Below are 21,694 nucleotides of genomic sequence, written 5' to 3' on the forward strand. Positions count from 1 at the left end.
GAAAAAGAAACAAAAATTATAGGGGGGAATCTTTTAGATACCCCAAAAGTATGGGAGAGTTTTTTTGAAAGAATTAAGAAAGAGGAATAGGATAAGATGAACAAGGAGGCTTTAGGAAGGTAGGGGGGGTTTTAAAAAGGGGTTTTCAGTGAAATATAAGGGAAAAGATTTAGATAAGGCCTTTTTTCTTAAGATTTAAAGGAGACAGGGTGGGTAGGGGCAATGTAATGTTGAGGGTTGGGTAGGGGGTGGGGTTACGAAAGCAGGAAGAGTTTTTAAGATAGTGAGGCCAAATTTATTAGGGGAAAAGGGGAATTTTTCCCCTAAAAGAGGCCCCTTTGACAAATTTTTGATTCACATGGTTGTTTAATATATTTATAGATGGGGGTTTTAAAAGAAGTAGTTAGGAGGTGTGGGTTTACCAAAACTGTTGTCCAGAGGGCTGAGGAAGGGTTGTTGAGGTGGTTCGGACATGTAGAGAGAATGGAGCAAAACAGAGTGACTTCAAGAGTGTATCAGTCTGTAGTGGAAGGAAGGCGGGGTAGGGGTCGGCCTAGGAAAGGTTGGAGGGAGGGGGTAAAGGAGGTTTTGTGTGCGAGGGGCTTGGACTTCCAGCAGGCATGCGTGAGCGTGTTTGATAGGAGTGAATGGAGACAAATGGTTTTTAATACTTGACGTGCTGTTGGAGTGTGAGCAAAGTAACATTTATGAAAGGGTTCAGGGAAACCGGCAGGCCGGACTTGAGTCCTGAAGATGGGAAGTACAGTGCCTACACTCTGAAGGAGGGGTGTTAATGTTGCAGTTTAAAAACTGTAGTGTAAAGCACCCTTCTGGCAAGACAGTGGAGTGAATGATGGTTAAAGTTTTTTTTTCGGGCCACCCTGCCTTGGTGGGAATCGGCCAGTGTGATAATAATAATAATAATAATAATAAAAATAATTATTAAATGTATATAAGAGATCTGTGCTTAAAGTCAATGTAAAAAGACATTCTTAAGATATCATCCAGAAACAAAGCAGCAGGAAAAGTGACTAAAACAACTAAAAAATGTAATTCCACTAAAGAACCTCATTTGGTTTTCCTCCGAACTTTGATCCAAAGGTGAAGAGAAAATTTCAACACAGTATATTAGAATGATATTTAAATTTGATGCATACATAAATGTAACATTAACATTTTCCTATATGCTGTATATATATCATTAATAAAATAAAGAATACTTCTTCATAATTACTGACCTACTTATACATTATGACATGAAAGTACCATTTTATTTAAGTACAAATGATATGGTAGCATTATTTAGGAATGAACAGTCACTTGTACTTATAGAAAAGAATGACATTATGCAGGGAAATCTTTAATGTAAAATGTTTCACCCATGAAAGGGCTTTATTAAGTAAGTGCACTTGATCAAGTCCTTTCATGGGTGAAAAAGTTATACGTACATTAAAGGTTTTCCTGCATATTATCTTAGTCCGCCCACTTGTCGGCTTGTTGCCTATACTGTACCAACATACTTGTACTTTTAGACGGCATCACAACTACATTCTTACAAATGTATAATGTTTTTCTGGTTTCAGGCTCAAAATATAAAAAAAATATAAAAATAAATTTGTAATTCAGTTAAACAAAAACAATAATACAGTATTAGAGGTCCCCAACTAACAAAAATGTTACATTGTTTCAATTTACAAAATTTACATTCCTGATGTTTAAACATACAAATGAGTTACATTCCTGGTGTTTTAACTTATGAATGAGATACTTTCTTAGTAATAATGTTGGAAGGATTACTGACAATATGTTAGACAAAAGGACACATGCAATGCAACATTTTTATTGTGGCAACGTTTTGCTCTGCAGGAGCTTTGTCATAGCTCCTGGAGAGTGAAACATTGCCACAGTAAAAATGCTGCATTAGTTGCATTTATGTTCCTTTTACTTTCTTAGTGTTTCACCTTATGAGATACACTCCTACTCTTTCAACTTACAATTGAGTTATAATCCTGGCATCTCAACTTACAAACAAGTTAAATTCCAGGCATTTCAATTTACAAACTAATTACATTCTTGGTGTTTCACTTTACTAACCCTTTATTTTTATAGAAAAGACGGTTGTTTCACACATATTCATATTATGTATTGACAGTTGTAAAAATTAAATTAGTGCTTCCAAGTATCCCATTCATAAGTGTAATGTGTTTAACTTGGAGCATCTGTCAGTATGGGACCACCTGTACATGAAATTGTAGCAAATTGTTTATGTAGTATATATATATATATATATATATATATATATATATATATATATATATATATATATATATATATATATATATACACACACACACTACATATTTTATTAGCATTCTATACATATTAGTTTTTTACAAAAATGTATCCTGCAAAAAAAAAAAAAAGCAGTCACACCTAGTGCTTCAAATAAGGCAAATGATGGAAATGTGATGAGGTTATCAAACTCTGCATTTGGAAGCAGCAGCATTAAATGTGCAGACAACAAAATATACTCATGGCACAAAGCACTCTTGGCCACTCAGCTGATGATGCAAATGACTGATGACCACTCAAATGATGGCACAAACGACTGTTGGCCACTCAAATGATGGCACAAATGACTGGTGGCCACTCAACTGATGACACAAACAACTCTTGGCCATTCCACTGATGGCACAAATGACTGTTGGCCACTCAACTGACAGCACAAATGACTATTGGCCACTCAACTGATGGCACAAAGCACTGTTGACCACTCAACTGATCGCACACAGCACTGATAGCCACTCAACTGATGGCACACAGCACTGATAGCCACTCAACTGATGGCACACAGCACTGTTAGCCACTCAACTAATGGTACACAGTACTGCAGGCCACTCAACTGATGGCACAACATACAGCTGACCACTCAACTGATGACACGAAGCACTGTTGGCCACTCAACTGATGACACGAAGCACTGTTGGCCACTCAACTGATGACATGAAGCACTGTTGGCCACTCAACTGATGACACGAAGCACTGTTGGCCACTCAACTGATGACACACAGCAGTCGGAGAAAATGCAAAAAATAACTATACACTATATTATGATTTATTAAAATAGAATAAAATAATATGATGCATATATACATAAAAAATGAGAGGCATTCTGAAACAGCACATATGTGAGAATAAAGATAAATAATATAAAAGCTACATATATAATAAAGAAAAATATATTACTGTACTAGAAACCAGATGCAATGACAGTTTGTCAGCAAATTTATTTTACTTACTATAACTGTCATTTAAGTACAATATATGAATGTACAATCTCTTACTGTTCTATATTTATAAAATCATAACCCTTAGATCATATATTAGAAAACTGCAATGTACACTTTTGTCCTACAAACCTAAAGAACTAACTTGCATCCAGATATAGCATTTCTCCTTCAAGGATTAATATTTTTACTGAGACACTTCTAGTCCTGATACTCATGTTGTTTTTATGCATAATACTGTCCTGGGCAAAAAAATGACTTCTTAAGCACCCTATACATAAATGGCAAAAGTACCATCATTCTTTAATACATGTTTTTAATACATATAAAACGATATTTTTCATCATGTTGCCAATAATATTATATTTTATAGCATCTGCCAAATAATTCTAATTAAAGGAAACAATATTCTTTTCTGACATTTAGGCTGGAAAACTTTTTTTCTTTTGAATTATTGTGTGTGTATGTTTCTCGTCTACTAACAACACTGATTTTTGAAAATAAGTTTTACTCAAAGTAAAACATATTCAAATATTTAGTTTTGTACTTGACATGAAGCAAATCTGTACATTATTGCCATTTATTTGTGTATACAACTGGCTATACAACTTGCACAGTGTGACAACTCTGGATCAATGATTCTAAATACTCTTGCAGTTCAAGTAATATATACTAGTATACCACCAAATTTAGTACCTGATATTTCTTCCTATGACACATTAAATTGCCAAAATAAATATATAAAAAACAGTAAAATCATTTATTGACATTTGAAGGTATTTTTCAGGCCTAATTTAACTTTCATTATAATGGTCTACAGTACCATGGCACATATATCTGTAAATCAGTTTAGTGAAGCCCCCTAAAATACCCACTCTCAAAGCAAGATAGTTTACAGTTTCAATCACCATTTCTACCTCACTAGTATGAGATCTATCATGCATCCTCAATTTTTACTCTAATCTTTTTGAGTTCAGAGGAATATTTTCACTTTCAAAAATTGTTACCTGTAGTCTTACTCTCAGTCACACAATACTACATATTCTTACTCAAATGACAAAAAAAAAAAAAAAAAAAAAAAAAAAAAAAAAAAAAAAAAAAAAAAAAAAAAATGACGGTCTAAATGCTTCTCAGATTCAATTACTGTATCAAATGATCTTACAAGAGTTTATCATACCAACAGGAACACATGCAGGCAGTGACAATCTACATATTCATATACTATTTTATACCATTCATAAATCTTGCACAATATTCTCACACAACAGTAAGATTAACACTCATTTCATACATCTGAAAATAACCTCTGCTCTCACTAAGGAATACGAGGTTCCACACTCACACGGACTGTAAACCCGACACAGTGGGTTTCAGGTAATCAGCACCTGCCATCTAGCAGGAGAAATATGTTGTCCAGGTTATAAGGAAGACCCAGAATCCTAAAACAGATCATGTCAGTGCCTGATGTGTGAGTGCCTCTAGTGGCCATATCGGATTCCATAAAGGCAGATGTCATTATGCATAATACTCACACATTTTTTCAAGTAAGAATTACATCATTTATAAATGTTTAACACTTCACTTTTAAACTTGAGCATACGCATCTACAAGCTTCCGCAATCTTTCAATTTCAACTTCCATACATGCTCGCTTCTTACGCTCCTCATCTAATTCGTTCATGAGTAACTGCATTCGTCGAGCTTGTTCCTTTCGTTGTTCCTCTAGACGATCTTCCAATGCTTTCACCTGTAAATGATGCAAAGATAAAATGTAATAATTTTAGAAGTTGCCTTGCAATGTTATATTTTAAATTTATAAGAACATAAGAAAGAAGAAACACTGCAAGAGGCCTACTGACCCATGCGGAGCAGGTCCATGTCCTCCCCCCGGATTAGACCAATGACCCACCCCCCGGATTATCCCAATGACCCACCCAGTCTGGTCATCCCCACTCAAGGATGGAGCACTGTACCAGACCTTGCAGCACAAGCTAGTAAGGTCCAACTTACACCCACTCATGTATTTATCTAACCTATTTTTTAAACTACACAACGTTTTAGCCTCAATAACTGTACTCAGGAGCTTGTTCCACTCATCTACAACTCTATTACCAAACCAGTACTTTCCTATATCCTTCCTGAATCTGAATTTTTCCAACTTGAAACCATTGCTGCAAGTCCTGTCTTGGCTGGAAATTTTCAGCACACTATTTACATCCCCTTTATTTATTCCTGTGCCTTTCGAGAGAGTGCAGATTCAGGGCCTTCAGTCTATCCTCATAGGGAAGATTTCTGATACATGGGATCATCTTTGTCATCCTCCTTTGTACGTTTTCCAGAGCATTTATATCCATTCTGTAATACGGTGACCAGAACTGAGCAGCATAGTCTAAATGAGGCCTAACCAAGGATATATAGAGTTGAAGAACAACCTGAGGACTTCTATTATTTATACTTCTAGATATGAAGCCAAGAATTCTGTAAGCTTTATTGCGAACACTAATGCACTGTTGTCTTGGTTTTAGGTTACTGCTAACCAGAACTCCTAAATCCTTTTCGCAATAAGTAGTATTAAGATCTACATTATTTAGTTTATATGTGGCATGGTTATTTAACTGTCCAACATTTAGAACTTTGCATATGTCAATATTAAACTGCATCTGCCATCACCTGCCTTGTAAATAGGTATTACATTTGCCATTTTCCACTTACCAAGCACTATGCCAGTTTGTAGTGATATGTTAAAAAGATTAGCCAAAGGTATGCTAAGCTCCTCTTTACATTCCTTTAACACCCTTGCAAACAGTTCATCAGGACCTGGGGATTTGTTAGGTTTTAGTTTCTCTATTTGTCTGAGGACCATGTCACTAGTTACCGCAATCGTACATAGTTTATTATCATCCTGTTCTACGTAATCTATTATTTCAGGAATATCGCTAGTATTTTCCTGGGTGAAAACTGAGAGGAAGTAGGTATTTAGAATTTCACACATATCCTTATCACTGTCAGTGATCTGACCAGAGTTACTCTTAAGTGGGCCAATCTTGTCCCTAATCTTACTTCTGCATACCTGAAAGAACCCTTTTGGGTTAGTCTTTGAATCCCTTGTGACCTTAGCCTCATAATCTCTTTTTGCTTTTCTTATTCCTTTCTTTATTTCTCTCTTTAATTGAATATATTGATTTCTTAACTGCCCATCCCCTCTTTTGATTTGCCTATATATGCCTCTCTTTTGACCAATGAGATGTTTTAATCTATTGTTCATCCATTTGGGATCATTTTTGTTAGATCTAATTTCCCTACTTGGAACAAAAGTTGTCTGGGCAGCTAGAACTATGCTCTGAAAAACGTCATATTGGCAACCAAGATCACCTACCTGACCCATAGTTAGGACATCCCAATTTAGCCCACCCAAGTAATTTTTCAGTCCCATGAAGTCGGCCAAGCGAAAATCTGGGACAGAGATTTGATTGCAGTTATCTGGGTAATTCCATGATATATTGAAACTAAGTGATTTGTGATCACTTTCCCCATGCTCATCATTAACCTCAAGATTATTAATTAGTGAATCTTTGTTGGCAAGAACCAAGTCAAGCAGATTGTTTCCTCTAGTTGGTTCTGTCACAACCTGTTCTAAAAAGCAGTCCTGAACTGTAGCAAGAAAGTCACTAGACTCAAGATTTCCTGTCATATTGTTCCAATCAATTTGTCTAAAGTTAAAATCTCCCATTATCACAACATTTTCATATCTAGATGCCTTATGAATTTCGTCCCATAACAGCTTACTGCACTCCCTATCAAGGTTTGGGGGCCTATAAATCACACCCAAAATTAATTTGTCACGACCCTCGAGAAACTGAAGGCAAATCGATTCTGTGTTCGATGTTTCTAATCTTATATCATGTCTAAGACAACAATTTAAATTTTCTCTGACATACATCGCCACACCACCACCCTTCCTGTTGACCCTATCAGTGTGGTATAGTTTATAACCCTGTATGTTGCATTCAGAAGGCATTTCTCTATCTTTCAGGTTGAACCAGGTCTCTGTTATACCAATATCTATATTACCTACACTTGCAAGTAATTTTAGCTCATCTATCTTATTTCTTAGACTCCTACTATTTGTACAGTAAACCTTAAGGGAGCTAGTCACTCGTTGCCCTCTACTATCTCTCTTTGTTTGTTGATCAATTGATTTACCATTACTAGCAACTTTATTCTGAATAGTGTCTTTTAACCCTTTGAGGGTCGACAGGCCCTCTCCGAAACTCGTTCTCAGGGTCGGCCAAATTTAAAAAAAAAAAAAAATTATTTTCTCTTATGAAAAGATAGAGAATCTTTTCCCGATCATAACGACACCAAAAGTTTGAAATTTGATAGAAAACTTACGGAATTATGCTCTCGCAAAGTTAGCGGTCTCGGCGATGTTTACGGATCGGAGATTTTGCCCACTTTGAGCCCCATTTTCGGCCAATTTCACTGTACTAGTCGACAAAAAACATGAATATTTCGCTAGAACTCCATTTTTTCTATCGAATGGTTGCAAGAAACCACCCATTTATAAATTCAACTATCCAGTACAGTGGTCAGAATTTAGCAATTTTGCCAATTTCACACAAATTTCAAAAGATGCCAATTTCGGAATAGGGTCCAGAATAAACAAGAAAGACATTCCTGGCACTAAAATGACATTTCCTCTAGTCATTAGTCACGTCTCAAGGCCCCTCTTATATTCTTTTGCTTTCCACTTTGAATTTTTATTCTCACAAAAAATATAAGATTTACTGTTATGCAGACTACTGCATTAGTGTAAAAAATGGTATAAATATTATTAAGACAGATAATGGGCTTGTTCCCATTACCTGCCATAATATTATCCAACCTGGTGACTATGTCGCCAACACCAGCTCCAGGAAGACACACTCTCTGTCTGACCTTTCTGTCTCTCTTACAAAATGCACAGTCCATATATCTTACCTGAGAATTGCCTACTATTAAAATATTCTTACCTTGATTAGCAGGGGAATCAGTGGTACCTTCAACCTCACTAACCACTGAAGTACACTCATCTTGGAGAACAGAGAATCGATTTCCTACCTTCACATCTTCTCTATTAACTCTCATCTTCCTTCTTCCTGAACTGTGAACCACTTGCCATTGAAAGTGGCTGCCACTATCACTGCTGGTGACTATTCCTACCTTACCAGCTAAATCCTTCTCACACTCGCTCCCAAACTCATCTATGCGAAGCTTCAGCTTCCTATTTTCCTCCTGAAAAAGTAGAATCTCCTTCTTCAACACATGAACCTGGGATTCTAAAGCACTACAAGCCATGGTATGGGTAACAGCAAACGCTAACTCCCAAGAGCTTAGCGGTATGACCGCACGTGACCACTGACCTCAGCATACTGATACTAACATGCAAGTGTAAATATAACAATGTGCTCTTTCATATTCATGTATTTCATGATGTATATGAAGATCTCCATAAAGGATAATAAATATAATAAGCAAAATAATACAGAAAATATTCTGCAAACAGAAAAATTAAATCTTTAATATTACACATGGCTATAAAAGGCAGCAAGAAAAAATACCACTCAAATCATGCTGAATAATAAACATTACGTAAAAGATACTTCTTCTTCTTTCAACAAACCGGCCGTATCCCACCGAAGCAGGTGGCCCAAAAAGAAAAACAAAAGTTTCTCTTTTTAAGTTTAGTAATTTATACAGGAGAAGGGGTTACTAACCCCTTGCTCCACATATTTTAGTAGCCTCATACGACATGCATGGCTTACGGAGGAAAAATTCTGTTCCACTTCCCCATGAAGACTAAAAGATACATGTGAAGAAATTTTGTATCTTAAAAGCATTTTTTTTATTATGAAAAACAAATCAGCTCTCCTTGCACTGTATCATTCACTCATCTACCCTTATCTCACATATGGAATTTGTGCATGGGGATCAACAACATCAAATCACCTAAGGCCTCTAATAACCCAGCAAAAGGCTGCAACTAGAATGATGATAAATTCCCACTCGCGACAGCATACTCCGCCTCTATTCAAAAGTCTAAATTTGCTCACCAAAAAGAACATCCACACTTATTCATGTGCCTACTACATACATAGAACAATACATGCAAACATAAACCCTCCATTCAAACTTCTCCTCACCAACCTTAACAGGACACACAACCGTAACACAAGGCACAGATCTCTTTTTGATGTACCCCGGGTCCACATCACACTGTGTACGAACTCTATGCACATAAACGGCCCCAAAATCTGGAATTCATTACCAGAACATACTAAAGTAACCAGGCCTGAAAATCAATTTCAGACTCTTCTAAAAAACCACTTACTCGCTCAGGACTAAATAATCATCACTCAATATTTAACATCACCAATAATTCTCCCAATTACTTAAATCTTAAAACTTCAAGACAACATACAGTTAATTGATCATCTTGTTTGTTATACACTGTAATGCAACAAATTTATACAACTATAATGCTTCAATATTGAAATGTTCAAATTTCATTGTTTCAAATACTCAATTGTACTTCATATTGTAAATTTTTTATGGTAATTTTTACCAGTGAACCTTTCACTGCTTGTTAATTTTAAGCCTGCTCATAATGCTCTGCATACAAGGGGCTTTTGGCATGTACACCCAACTACTATAATTCTTTGTACAACTATGTATCATGTCCAAATAAACTATATGAATATATGAAGCATAACATAGGCAAAGTTGTTTACTTGCTAAAGAATGCCAGCATAAAAATTAAAAAAAAAAAAAATGGTTGAATAATAATAAAAGAGAAAGATATGTGAATTCTATAGTGTTTAAGAAAGGACTAAATAAAAAGGCAAGCATGGAAAGAGCAGAAAAACAAAAGACACTGGAGGGAATCTCGGTTTATAAGCCAGGTGATGCAAAGTGTGTGAGCAGGTAGCTGGTTTAGCTTGGTAAATACCATTATCATGATGAATCAGAGATGTTACTTGTGGGGTACCTAAATACTTTGTTGATGCCATGGGCCAACCTACTCCTATGTCCTATGTAAGCAGAATCATGATAATTAATATAAAAAATATTAATGCCAGTTAATGGGCTCTCCAAGAATGTCATAAAAAATATATAAAATTCCACACACACACTATATTTACCTTTGGAAGTAACTCTCTATATAAAACATTAATTCTTTCTTCTAAATGAACTGAACTGTCTGATAATGATATCCTTTTATTATCTTTGGTATCTATGGTAGAGGAAGGTTTCTTGTTTTCTGGAGAAATGTTTGATATTCTTGCATCAGTATGAGTTGGCAATCTTTTGTTTTCCATGGATGTGACTGCTGAGGGTGTGGCAGGCAGAGGTTTATTTTTAGAAGTGGAAAACTGGGTTACAACAGGTTTATGTTCATAATCTGGTGTTGGCAAATGAGAAGCATCTGATGTCTTAGTTCTAGTGGTGGTTACTGGAGTATCAGGTATGTTTGAAGGTTTCACAGGTTTAGATACTGGCTTATCTTCTGGTTTGTGAGGTAACATTGCTGGCTTGGATGACACTACAGGTGCTGGGGCAGGTGTACTCTCCACTTCTGTAAAGATAATCGTTTTAATCAGTATTTTTACACATGTATTTACAGAGTATAATTTCATGGCTTCATCTACATGATCTTGAAAGTAACCTTTGAATCTTCAATTTAAAAATCTAAAGTCTCATTTACACTTCATCAAAATTTTGGCTATCAGTATCTACTGTTATTAATTAAGAGGACAAACCATAAAACAAAATTATACATAAACTGAAATTTCACACTCCCCTGAATATAACAATGACATGAGAGAGATCATGTGTGACTCACTCTGACATAATGATACTAAGTCTTTGGGACGAAATTCGTAAGGCATCTACATACGAAAATGTTGTGCTAATGGGAGATTTCAACTATAGACAGATTGACTGGAGCAATTTGACAGGAAATTTAGAATCAGGTGACTTTCTTGATACGATCCAGGATTGTTTTTTAAAACAGTTTGTGACAGAGCCAACTAGGGGAAATAACCTCCTTGACTTGGTTCTTGCCAGTAGGGAAACACTAATTAATAATCTTGAGGTTAATGATGAGCTTGGGGAAAGTGATCACAAATCACTCAGTTTTAATATATCATGGAATTCCCCTAATAATGGCAATCAAGTCTCCGTCCCTGACTTTCGCTTGGCTGATTTCATAGGACTGAAAAATTACTTAGGTGGGCTGAACTGGAATGACCTGACTAAGGGTCAGGTAGGTGGTGATGGTTGCCGATATGATGCTTTCCAGGGCATAGTTCTAGCTGCTCAGTCAAATTATGTTCCAAATAGGGAAATCAGATCAAACAAAAATGATCCTAAATGGATGAACAATAGATTAAAATATCTGATTGGTGCATATATAGGCAAATCAAAAGAGGAGAGGGGCAATTGAGAAATCGATATACAGTGAAACCCCGCTTAACGATCACCTCCAAATGCGACCAATTATGTAAGTGTATTTATGTAAGTGCGTTTGTACGTGTATGTTTGGGGGTCTGAAATGGACTAATCTACTTCACAATATTCCTTATGGGAAAAAAGTCAGTACTGGCACCTGAACATACTACTGGAATGAAAAAAGTTCGTTAACCGGGGGTCCACTGTATTCAGTTAAAGAGAGAAATAAAAAAGGGAATTAGAAAAGCAAAAAGAGATTATGAGGTTAAAGTTGCAAGAGAATCGAAGACTAACCCAAAAGGATTCTTTCAGGTATACTGAAGTAAGATCAGGGACAAGATAGGCCCACTCAAAAGTTCCTCGGGTCAGCTCACTGACAGTGATAAGGAAATGTGTAGAATTTTTAACACATACTTCCTCTCAGTTTTTACACAGGAGGATACCAGCGATATTCCAGTAATGATAAATTATGTAGAACAGGACGATAATAAACTGTGCACTATTAGGGTCACAAGTGACATGGTCCTTAGGCAAATAGATAAATTAAAACCTAACAAATCCCCAGGCCCCTGATGAACTGTATGCAAGGGTTCTAAAGGAATGTAAAGAGGAGCTTAGCACACCTTTGGCTAATCTTTTCAACATATCACTACAAACTGGCATGGTGCCAGATAAGTGGAAAATGGCAAATGTGATACCTATTTTCAAAACAGGTGACAGGTCCTTAGCTTCGAACTATAGACCAATAAGCCTAACCTCCATAGTGGGAAAATTTATGGAATCAATAATTGCCGAGGCAGTTCGTAGCCACCTTGAAAAGCATAAATTAATCAACGAATCTCAGCATGGTTTTACAAAGGGGCGTTCCTGCCTTACGAATTTATTAACTTTTTTCACTAAGGTATTTGAGGAGGTAGATCATGGCAATGAATATGATATTGTGTATATGGACTTCAGTAAGGCTTTTGACAGGGTCCCACATCAGAGACTATTGACGAAAATTAAAGCACATGGAATAGGAGGAGAAATTTTTTCCTGGATAGAGGCATGGTTGACAAATAGGCAGCAGAGAGTTTGCATAAATGGGGAGAAATCAGAGTGGGGAAGTGTCACGAGCGGTGTTCCACAGGGGTCAGTGTTGGGCCCCCTGCTGTTCACAATCTACATAAACGACATAAACGAATTCATTCTGACGAGGACATTCGAGCACTCCAGGAAGATTTGAATAGACTGATGCAGTGGTCGGAGAAGTGGCAGATGCAGTTTAATATAGACAAATGCAAAGTTCTAAATGTTGGACAGGACAATAACCATGCCACATATAAACTAAATAATGTAGATCTTAATATTACGGATTGCGAAAAAGATTTAGGAGTTCTGGTTAGCAGTAATCTGAAACCAAGACAACAGTGCATAAGTGTTCGCAATAAAGCTAATAGAATCCTTGGCTTCATATCAAGAAGCATAAATAATAGGAGTCCTCAGGTTGTTCTTCAACTCTATACATCCTTGGTTAGGCCTCATTTAGATTATGCTGCACAGTTTTGGTCACCGTATTACAGAATGGATATAAATTCTCTGGAAAATGTACAAAGGAGGATGACAAAGTTGATCCCATGTATCAGAAACCTTCCCTATGAGGATAGACTAAGGGCCCTGAAACTGCACTCTCTAGAAAGACGTAGAATTAGGGGGGATATGACTGAGGTGTATAAATGGAAGACAGGAATAAATAAAGGGGATGTAAAGTGTGCTGAAAATATCTAGCCTAGACAGGACTCGCAGCAATGGTTTTAAGTTGGAAAAATTCAGATTCAGGAAGGATATAGGAAAGTACTGGTTTGGTAATAGAGTTGTGGATGAGTGGAACAAACTCCCAAGTACCGTTATAGAGGCCTGAACGTTGTGTAGCTTTAAAAATAGGTTGGATAAATACATGAGTAGATGTGGGTGGGTGTGAGTTAGACCTGATAGCTTGTGCTACCAGGTCGGTTGCCGTGTTCCTCCCTTAAGTCAATGTGACCTGACCTGACTAGGTTGGGTGCATTGGCTTAAGCCGGTAGGAGACTTGGACCTGCCTCGCATGGGCCAGTAGGCCTTCTGCAGTGTTCCTTCGTTCTTATGTTCTTATGTTCTAATAGTGATTTTATCATCATGCATAGAAAATAATATCTGTCATACTTAATGTTTTTTTTTATTAAAATGCAGAATATAATCAAAGCTTTGATTAAAACAAAACAAACATTTTATTTTTTTTTTTGTACAGAATAAAAATATAGTTTAGATATAGTAAAGCATTGTTAAGTACAAAAGAAAGCCACTAGCATCCATGTGCACTTCAACATATCCTATGTCAAGTATATTATATTTTCTATATATTAATATTAATACAAAACAAATTTAAATTTCCAATTTAAAACATTTTATCAAGTTTTATTAGAATTACTTCTATGTAAAACTATACATTTTTGTTAATATCATTACTGGTAAGATTACACTACTAGTTTCTAATATTTTTTTTTTTTTTTAACAAGTCGGCTAGGAAGTGTTATGCATACTATAGGTTATACCCAACATACTTACACTTAACTGCATTCTCATAATTTATGTAGTTGTTGTATTATTATTACTATTATTATTATTATAATAATTATTACAGGTACAACGCCAATTTACCAGCAATGGATCATCCAGCACTTCTTTTAGTCCCAATAAAATTACAAAACCTAGGTAGTAGGTTGGTAGACAGCAACCACCCAGGGAGGTACTACCGTCCTGCCAAGTGAGTGTAAAACGAAAGCCTGTAATTGTTTTACGTGATGGTAGGATTGCTGGTGTCCTTTTTTCTGTCTCATAAACATGCAAGATTTCAGGTACGTCTTGCTACTTCTACTTACACTTAGGTCACACTACACATACATGTACAAGCATATATATAAACATCCCTTTGAGTTTTCTTCTATTTTCTTTCTAGTTCTTGTTCTTGTTTATTTCCTCTTACCTCCATGGGGAAGTGGAACAGAATTCTTCCTCCGTAAGCCATGCGTGTTGTAAGAGGCGACTAAAATGCCGGGAGCGAGGGGCAAGTAACCCTTTCTCCTGTATATATTACTAAATGTAAAAGGAGAAACTTTCGTTTTTCCTTTTGGGCCACCCCGCCTCAGTGGGATACGGCCGGTGTGTTGAAAGAAAGAAAATTACAAATCTACTTTTTTTTTTTCTGCCAGAAGTTTCCCGAGCAGCCACAGATGGTGTTGTATGTGCAGTAAAGCCTCACATTAATGGACTTCACATTAATGGATTTCAGAAATTTCAGACAAAAATATTGACTGGACAAACTCTAATTATCAGATAAAAGCTACAAGTCATTAATTCTGTATTTTGTCTGTTGCGACAGTGCCCAATTGTCTTCAGAAATATCAGACCAAGCCTGGCTGACTGGCTAACTAACTGGCTGGCTGAAAGGTCACCAGATGATCTCACCTTCCTCCCTTCGTCTCTCCAGACATTCTGGCCCCCATTTCCTCAACATCTGATCACAGTTAGCTGCCAGTTCCACCAATGTTCCTATGTTAATCAACTTTTAATTTCAGTTTATTACATTGAAATGCAAATCGTGATTGCATAGGAGAGAAAGGGTGGTTGCAGTGATGAAGTACTGCACAACATTTAAAACAGAAGTGATATCCCTTGCACCCAATTCCCTCAGGTCCACTTACAACCAACAATAACTCAACTAAAAGCCAATATACCAATGATTGCCCAATCCAGTACCAGACAACACACTCCCCCACTCTTCAAAATTTTAAACTTGCTTAATACACACAGTATAAACTCATACTACTATGCTTACTAAATATATAGAAAAATCAGTTACAATATAAACCCTCCTCTGAAACTCTTTCTTGATAGCTGTAACAGGCATAACACAAGACACAAAAACCTTTTTGATATCCCCCTGTTAATGAGAGGCTTTACTGTACTGTTGTATTGTTTACACTGCAGTTGTTGCTGGTGATCCCTTGATTTTCTTTGTCTTAGCATATTTTGCTAACAATAAACCCTAGCTATAACTAGGGTTAATTGTTAGCAAAACTGCTGTTGACAAGGAACTTGTCAACAGCTATGACTATTGACAGGTTAATTAAGGTTATAACAATGTTCCTTTGTGACAGAACAAGAACTACTGAATTTTTATTTGATGAATGAAAAATTACACATGGAAAGATGAAAGCAAATAAAACAATTTCACTTGGATGAAATATTTAAAAAGAAAACCAAGAAGAATGAGTGTCACAGCTGCAGGCCTTCACCTGAAAATCCTGTGGCTTCTATTTCAAGTACCCCTGATGTCCTCCCTGTAACATCACACATCCATTATGAAACAGTCAGCTATGAAACAGACAGTAAGCCTGCTTCACTTATATTAAGGCTTCATTTATACTAATGTTTAATTTTAGTTTCCAGCAGACTATGGTGGGTCAGATGTGTATAGCTGAATTATGTCGCCTCTGTTGGTCCGGCAAAATCAATATACACGTATCAGAAAAGCCTAGGAACCAAGGGTGCTGGAAAATTGGTGATGCACCTGCATTATTATTTTTTCCAATTTGTAACAGGAAAATGAAAAATAAGAATTTTAAATGTTTACTATTTGTTTGATTAAAACATCCAAAACTGATAAAAGCAATGGTTACTGCTCAATAATCCAACATAATAATTATGTAAATGAACAAGTATAAAACAACTGCACTAACCTGGGAGAAGTATACCTGACAACCTTTTCTTCTGTTTCTGATTCTGTCGTAGTTCTTGAAGCCACGGAACAGAATTGGTTGAGTCAGGTCTTGGCAGTGGTTCAGGACGGGATCGTAAATCAACTGTGGCTTTTGAACTAGAGGGTGAAACTGCAGGAACACCAAGGTTCCGAGGAAGTTCAGTCACACCAAGGTGACCATTGGCTTGTGGAGCAGAGTCCTAGAGGAACAAAAAAGTAATGGGTGACTTTTATGTATGTACATTTATATAACAGTCTAAACACTCCCTCAATCTAGGGCTACAAGCCTTCAAGTATCCATGCAGATAAATATACAGAGCTTGTTAAAGTTAGAAAATAAACAAATACCCACAAAACTACAATACAAAATTAGTGAAGCACAAAATAAGCAACTGTGCAACTACAGTGGACTCTCGCATACCGCTGGCATCACATAACATTAAATCCGCACGCTGATACATTTTATTGCTAAAATTTTGCCTCACATACCGCTAAAAAACTCGCTCAACGCTATTCGTCCGAGACGCGTCTAATGCGCGGCCTGAGTCAGCCTCACATGTTCCGCTGGTGGCATTGTTTACCAGCCAGCCTCCGCGGTAACATCCAAGCATACAATCGGAACATTTCGTATTATTACAGAGTTTTTGGTGATTTCATCTGCAAAATAAGTGACCATGGGCCCCAAGAAAGCTTCTAGTGCCAACCCTACAGGAATAAGGGTGAGAATTACTATAGAGATGAAGAAAGAGATCATTGCTAAGTATGAAATTGGAGTACGTGTCTCTGAGCTGGCCAGGTTGTATAGTAAACCCCAATTAACCATCGCTACTATTGTGTCCAAGAAAACGGCAATCAAGGAAGCTGTTCTTGCCAAAGGTGCAACTGTGTTTTCGAAACAGAGATCGCAAGTGATAGAAGATGTTGAGAGACTCTTATTGGTGTGGATAAACGAAAAACAGATAGCAGGAGATAGCATCTCTCAAGCGATCATAAGTTAAAAGGCTAGGAAGTTGCATCAGGATTTAATTAGAAAAATGCCTGCTACTAGTGGTGATGTGAGTGAATTTAAGGCCAGCAATGGTTGGTTTGAGACATTTAAGAAGCGTAGTGGCATACATAGTGTGATAAGGCATGGTGAGGCTGCCAGTTCGGACCACAAAGCGGCTGAAAAATATGTGCAGGAATTCAAGGAGTACATAGACAGTGAAGGACTGAAACCTGAACAAGTGTATAATTGTGACGAAACAGGCCTGTATTGGAAGAAAATGCCAAGCAGGACCTACATTACTCAGGAGGAAAAGGCACTCCCAGGACGTAAGCCTATGAAAGACAGGCTTACTCTTCTCATGTGTTCCAATGCTAGTGGTGATTGCAAAGTGAAGCCTTTATTAGTGTATCACTCTGAAACTCCCAGAGCGTTCAGGCAAAAGAATATCCTCAAGGCTAATTTGTGTGTGCTGTGGAGGGCAAACAGTAAGGCATGGGTCACTAGGGACTTTTTCTATGACTGGTTACACCAAGCATTTGCCCCCAATGTGAAAAATTACCTAACTGAAAAGAAATTAGACCTTAAGTGCCTCCTGGTGTTAGACAATGCCCCTGGTCATCCTACAGACTTGGCAGAGCGACTTTGTGGGGACATGAGCTTCATTAAGGTCAAGTTTTTGCCTCCTAATACCACTCCTCTCCTGCAGCCCATGGACCAGCAGGTTATTGCAAACTTCAAAAAACTGTACACAAAAGCTCTGTTTGAAATGTGCTTTGTAGTGACCTCAGAAACTCAATTGACTCTAAGAGAGTTTTGGAGAGAGCACTTTAATATCCTCAATTATGTAAACCTTATAGGTAAGGCTTGGGAGGGAGTGACTAAGAGGACCTTGAACTCTGCTTGGAAGAAACTGTGGCCAGAATGTGTAGACCAAAGGGATTTTGAAGGGTTTGAGGCTAACCCTGGGAATCCTATGCCAGTTGAGGAATCCATTGTGGCATTGGGAAAGTCCTTGGGGTTGGAGGTTAGTGGGGATGATGTGGAAGAGTTGGTGGAGGAGGACAATGAAGAACTAACCACTGATGAGCTGCTAGATCATCTTCATCAGCATGAGGCCACACCTGAGGAAACTGCTTCGGAGGAGGGGAGAGAGAAATTGAAGAAGTTGCCTACTTCAAAGATTAAGGAAATCTGTGCAATGTGGCTTAAAGTGCAAACCTTTATGAATGAAAATCACCCTCAGACAGCTGTTGCAAGCCGTGCTGGTGACTATTACACTGACAATGTTGTGAACCACTTTAGGAAAGTCATAAAGGAACGAGAGGTACAGACCTCTATGGACAGATATGTTGTGCGACAGAAGTCCAGTGACTCTCAAGCTGGTCCTAGTGGCATTAAAAGAAGAAGGGAAGTAACCCCAGAAAAGGACTTGACACCTCAAGTCCTAATGGAAGGGGATTCCCCTTCTAAACACTAAGACCATCAACACTCTCCCCTCCTCCCATCCCATCAATCATCACCAGATCTTCAATAAAGGTAAGTGTCATGTAACTGTGCATGTCTTCTTCAGTCTGTGTGTATTAAAATTAATATTTCATGTGGTAAAATTTTTTTTTTTTCATACTTTTGGGTGTCAGGAACGGATTAATTTTATTTCCATTATTTCTTATGGGGAAAATTCATTTGCAGAACCCCCCGGTCCTTGAGTTCTCTAACAGTAAAAAGGAAAAAGGAAGGAATGACGACACTCTGGATTCCCTAATCCAGCTTTGGCAACAAGTGTTGGATATGGACGAAAAAGGAGACCAGACAGAAAAACATCAAACAGACAAGCATATAATCCAACCAGTAGGTGAAAAAGATGTGAACTATAGACCTAGCTCCGGAGGACAAGACGGCACCAGAAGACACAACACAGTTGACCAACTTGGAATCCAAAGCCAAATCTTTGAAAATATTAGCAGACAGAGTTACCTTACTTGAGTCCGGGAGACCCAAGGGAAACCAGAGAAAACCGAACAATACGAAAGGAAAACCTAGGAATACGATTAACAACAACAACAACAACAACAAAAACAATAACAACGAGAATAATAATAAGAAATATTTCTATAATAACCAAACTAACAAACCCTACTATAAACCGAAACCACAATCTAATAACTATGGCAATGGTAATTTTTTCGGGAACCAGAAGGGGTTCTGGAAGGGAGGAGGTGTCTTCAGGAACAGGTTCGATGTGAACCACAACTGGAGAGACCAGCAGCAGCCCTACCAGAACTGGAGAGACTGGTGATTTCGGAAGTGGAGCTGATGGAGGAAGAGAGAAGAGTCCTGAGCAAGGGACTTTTCCTTCATACCAGGGCCACCATGCAGAACCAGAATGGAGAAGAACACAGATGACACCTGCAGACAACTGGAAGTCCTAATGAATAAATGCTTTGACCAAGCCTTCCAACATGATATGGAAGGAAAACCACGCAGGTACAAATCAAAGGAACCACCTTCGACGACACAAAAATATATGAGAGCACTGAGACCAACGACATAACCTGCAAGGAAACTACCAGGACTCAGATCGAAGATAAATGAGATAGAAACCAGGGTGAAAAAACGTAAACCAAAACACTACAGACCTAATCTACGAAAAAAAGAAAGAATCAGCCTTAGGAATCTTAAAACAAGATGGGACTTAGTAATTTCCAAAGCCAACAAGGGCTCGGAGATAGTTGTTTTTAAAGCAGAAAATTATAGAAAAGCAGGCCTCAAACATGTAGGGAATGAGAAAACCTACCAGAAAATTATTCACAAAAATTAAGGATAGAAGCAACAACCTAGTCCTCAGACTGTATCATAACGACGGCCCCAAAGGATTCATGAACGTGGCACTGAGGGACTCTCTACTCTCATTCCAATCGAAGATTTCTAATATGTATTTTCTTCCATAGACACACAAGAGCCAGGAAGAGGAACTGGGAACATTCAAGACTAGACCGGTCCTCTCTGGCTGTGCGGCGCCGACCAGGCCCATGGATAAGATGATGACTGCAGTCCTGATGCCTCTCTTGAAGCTTCTTCCTGACAGGCCGAAGGATACGATTCATTTTCTACAGATCCTAGAGGAAATGAGACCAAGAGTGGGACGGGCAGCGGAAAACCTATGGATGGTCTCACTGGATATTGAATCCCTCTACCTGTCAATCCCACAACGAGAAGCAGCGAAGACAGTTGTAGATTTCTATGAACGAAACTTGGACGCCATCAGAGTAGAACTTACAGGGCTGGGAATAAGGAAACCCCCGTCCAGAGACCTAGTAGAAGACTCCTTAATCCATATAATGCAGGATATCATACTCAAGTTTGACAATATTGTATACAGACAAATGACAGGCACAGCGATAGGAGTGTCTGTCAGTGTGGCTGTCGCAGAAATATTTGTTCACTGCAAACTAGAACTTAACAGACTAGAGACAGCCCCACACTTAATTCTATGCAAAAGGTATATGGATGACATATTCTGCTTAATAGAAGGAGGAAGTGATACTATACAACAATTGGTAGACTGGGCGAACGAAGCATACCAATCACTTCGTTTCACTTCTGAATCAAATAACTGCGAACTTCCTTCTCTTGACACAGTGGTCTACTTGAATGCAGACAGACAGCTCCACAGCAGGACGTACTACAAACCAGGGAATGCGCACCAGTACCTTCACTGGACGTCTTCTCACCCGAAAAGCCTCAAACAGTCCTTGCCTTACTCTTTAGCACTGAGGGTGAAGCGTATCTGCAGTGAGAGCAGAGAATTCCAGCATTTGCTCGCAGAGATGTGGGACTTTTTTAGGAAGAGGGACTACCCAGAATCCTGCCTGACATAAGTGGAGGAGAAACTGGGAAAACTCGACAGACTGCAGCTGCTACAACCGAAGATAAGGAAAGAAGATGACAGACGAATACTGATGACACTCTTCAGCGCAGACTGGGCTAAGGACTTGAAGATGGAACTACACAGTGTAGGCGAAACGTTTCGGAATAAAGTTGCCTAACTGTTGCCTATGTGTCTTACTACCAACCTGTCGGTATTGTATACCATTTTGATGTTCATTTTGTCAGACACTGCAACACATGGCCTCTTGGTACAGAAAACGCCTTA

At 38.0% G+C, this 21,694-nt stretch overlaps 1 protein-coding gene across 1 annotated transcript in view; it reads right to left on the minus strand.

Annotated features, from left to right (window-relative positions):
• Positions 1-1,119: 1,119 nt before the first annotated feature.
• The window catches only part of LOC128688027 (uncharacterized), an 82,449-nt gene continuing 61,874 nt past the window's right edge, over positions 1,120-21,694 (minus strand). Inside the window, exons 4-6 of the mRNA XM_070083759.1 lie at positions 16,534-16,753; positions 10,468-10,901; positions 1,120-5,033 (exon numbers count right to left, since the gene is read on the minus strand). Of these exons, the coding sequence (XP_069939860.1) occupies positions 4,872-5,033; positions 10,468-10,901; positions 16,534-16,753 (816 nt within the window). The 3' untranslated portion in view covers positions 1,120-4,871. The remainder of the gene's footprint in view (positions 5,034-10,467; positions 10,902-16,533; positions 16,754-21,694) is intronic.

The sequence above is a fragment of the Cherax quadricarinatus genome, chromosome 10, assembly GCF_038502225.1.
Source record: "Cherax quadricarinatus isolate ZL_2023a chromosome 10, ASM3850222v1, whole genome shotgun sequence".
Taxonomy (NCBI): Eukaryota; Metazoa; Arthropoda; class Malacostraca; order Decapoda; family Parastacidae; genus Cherax; species Cherax quadricarinatus.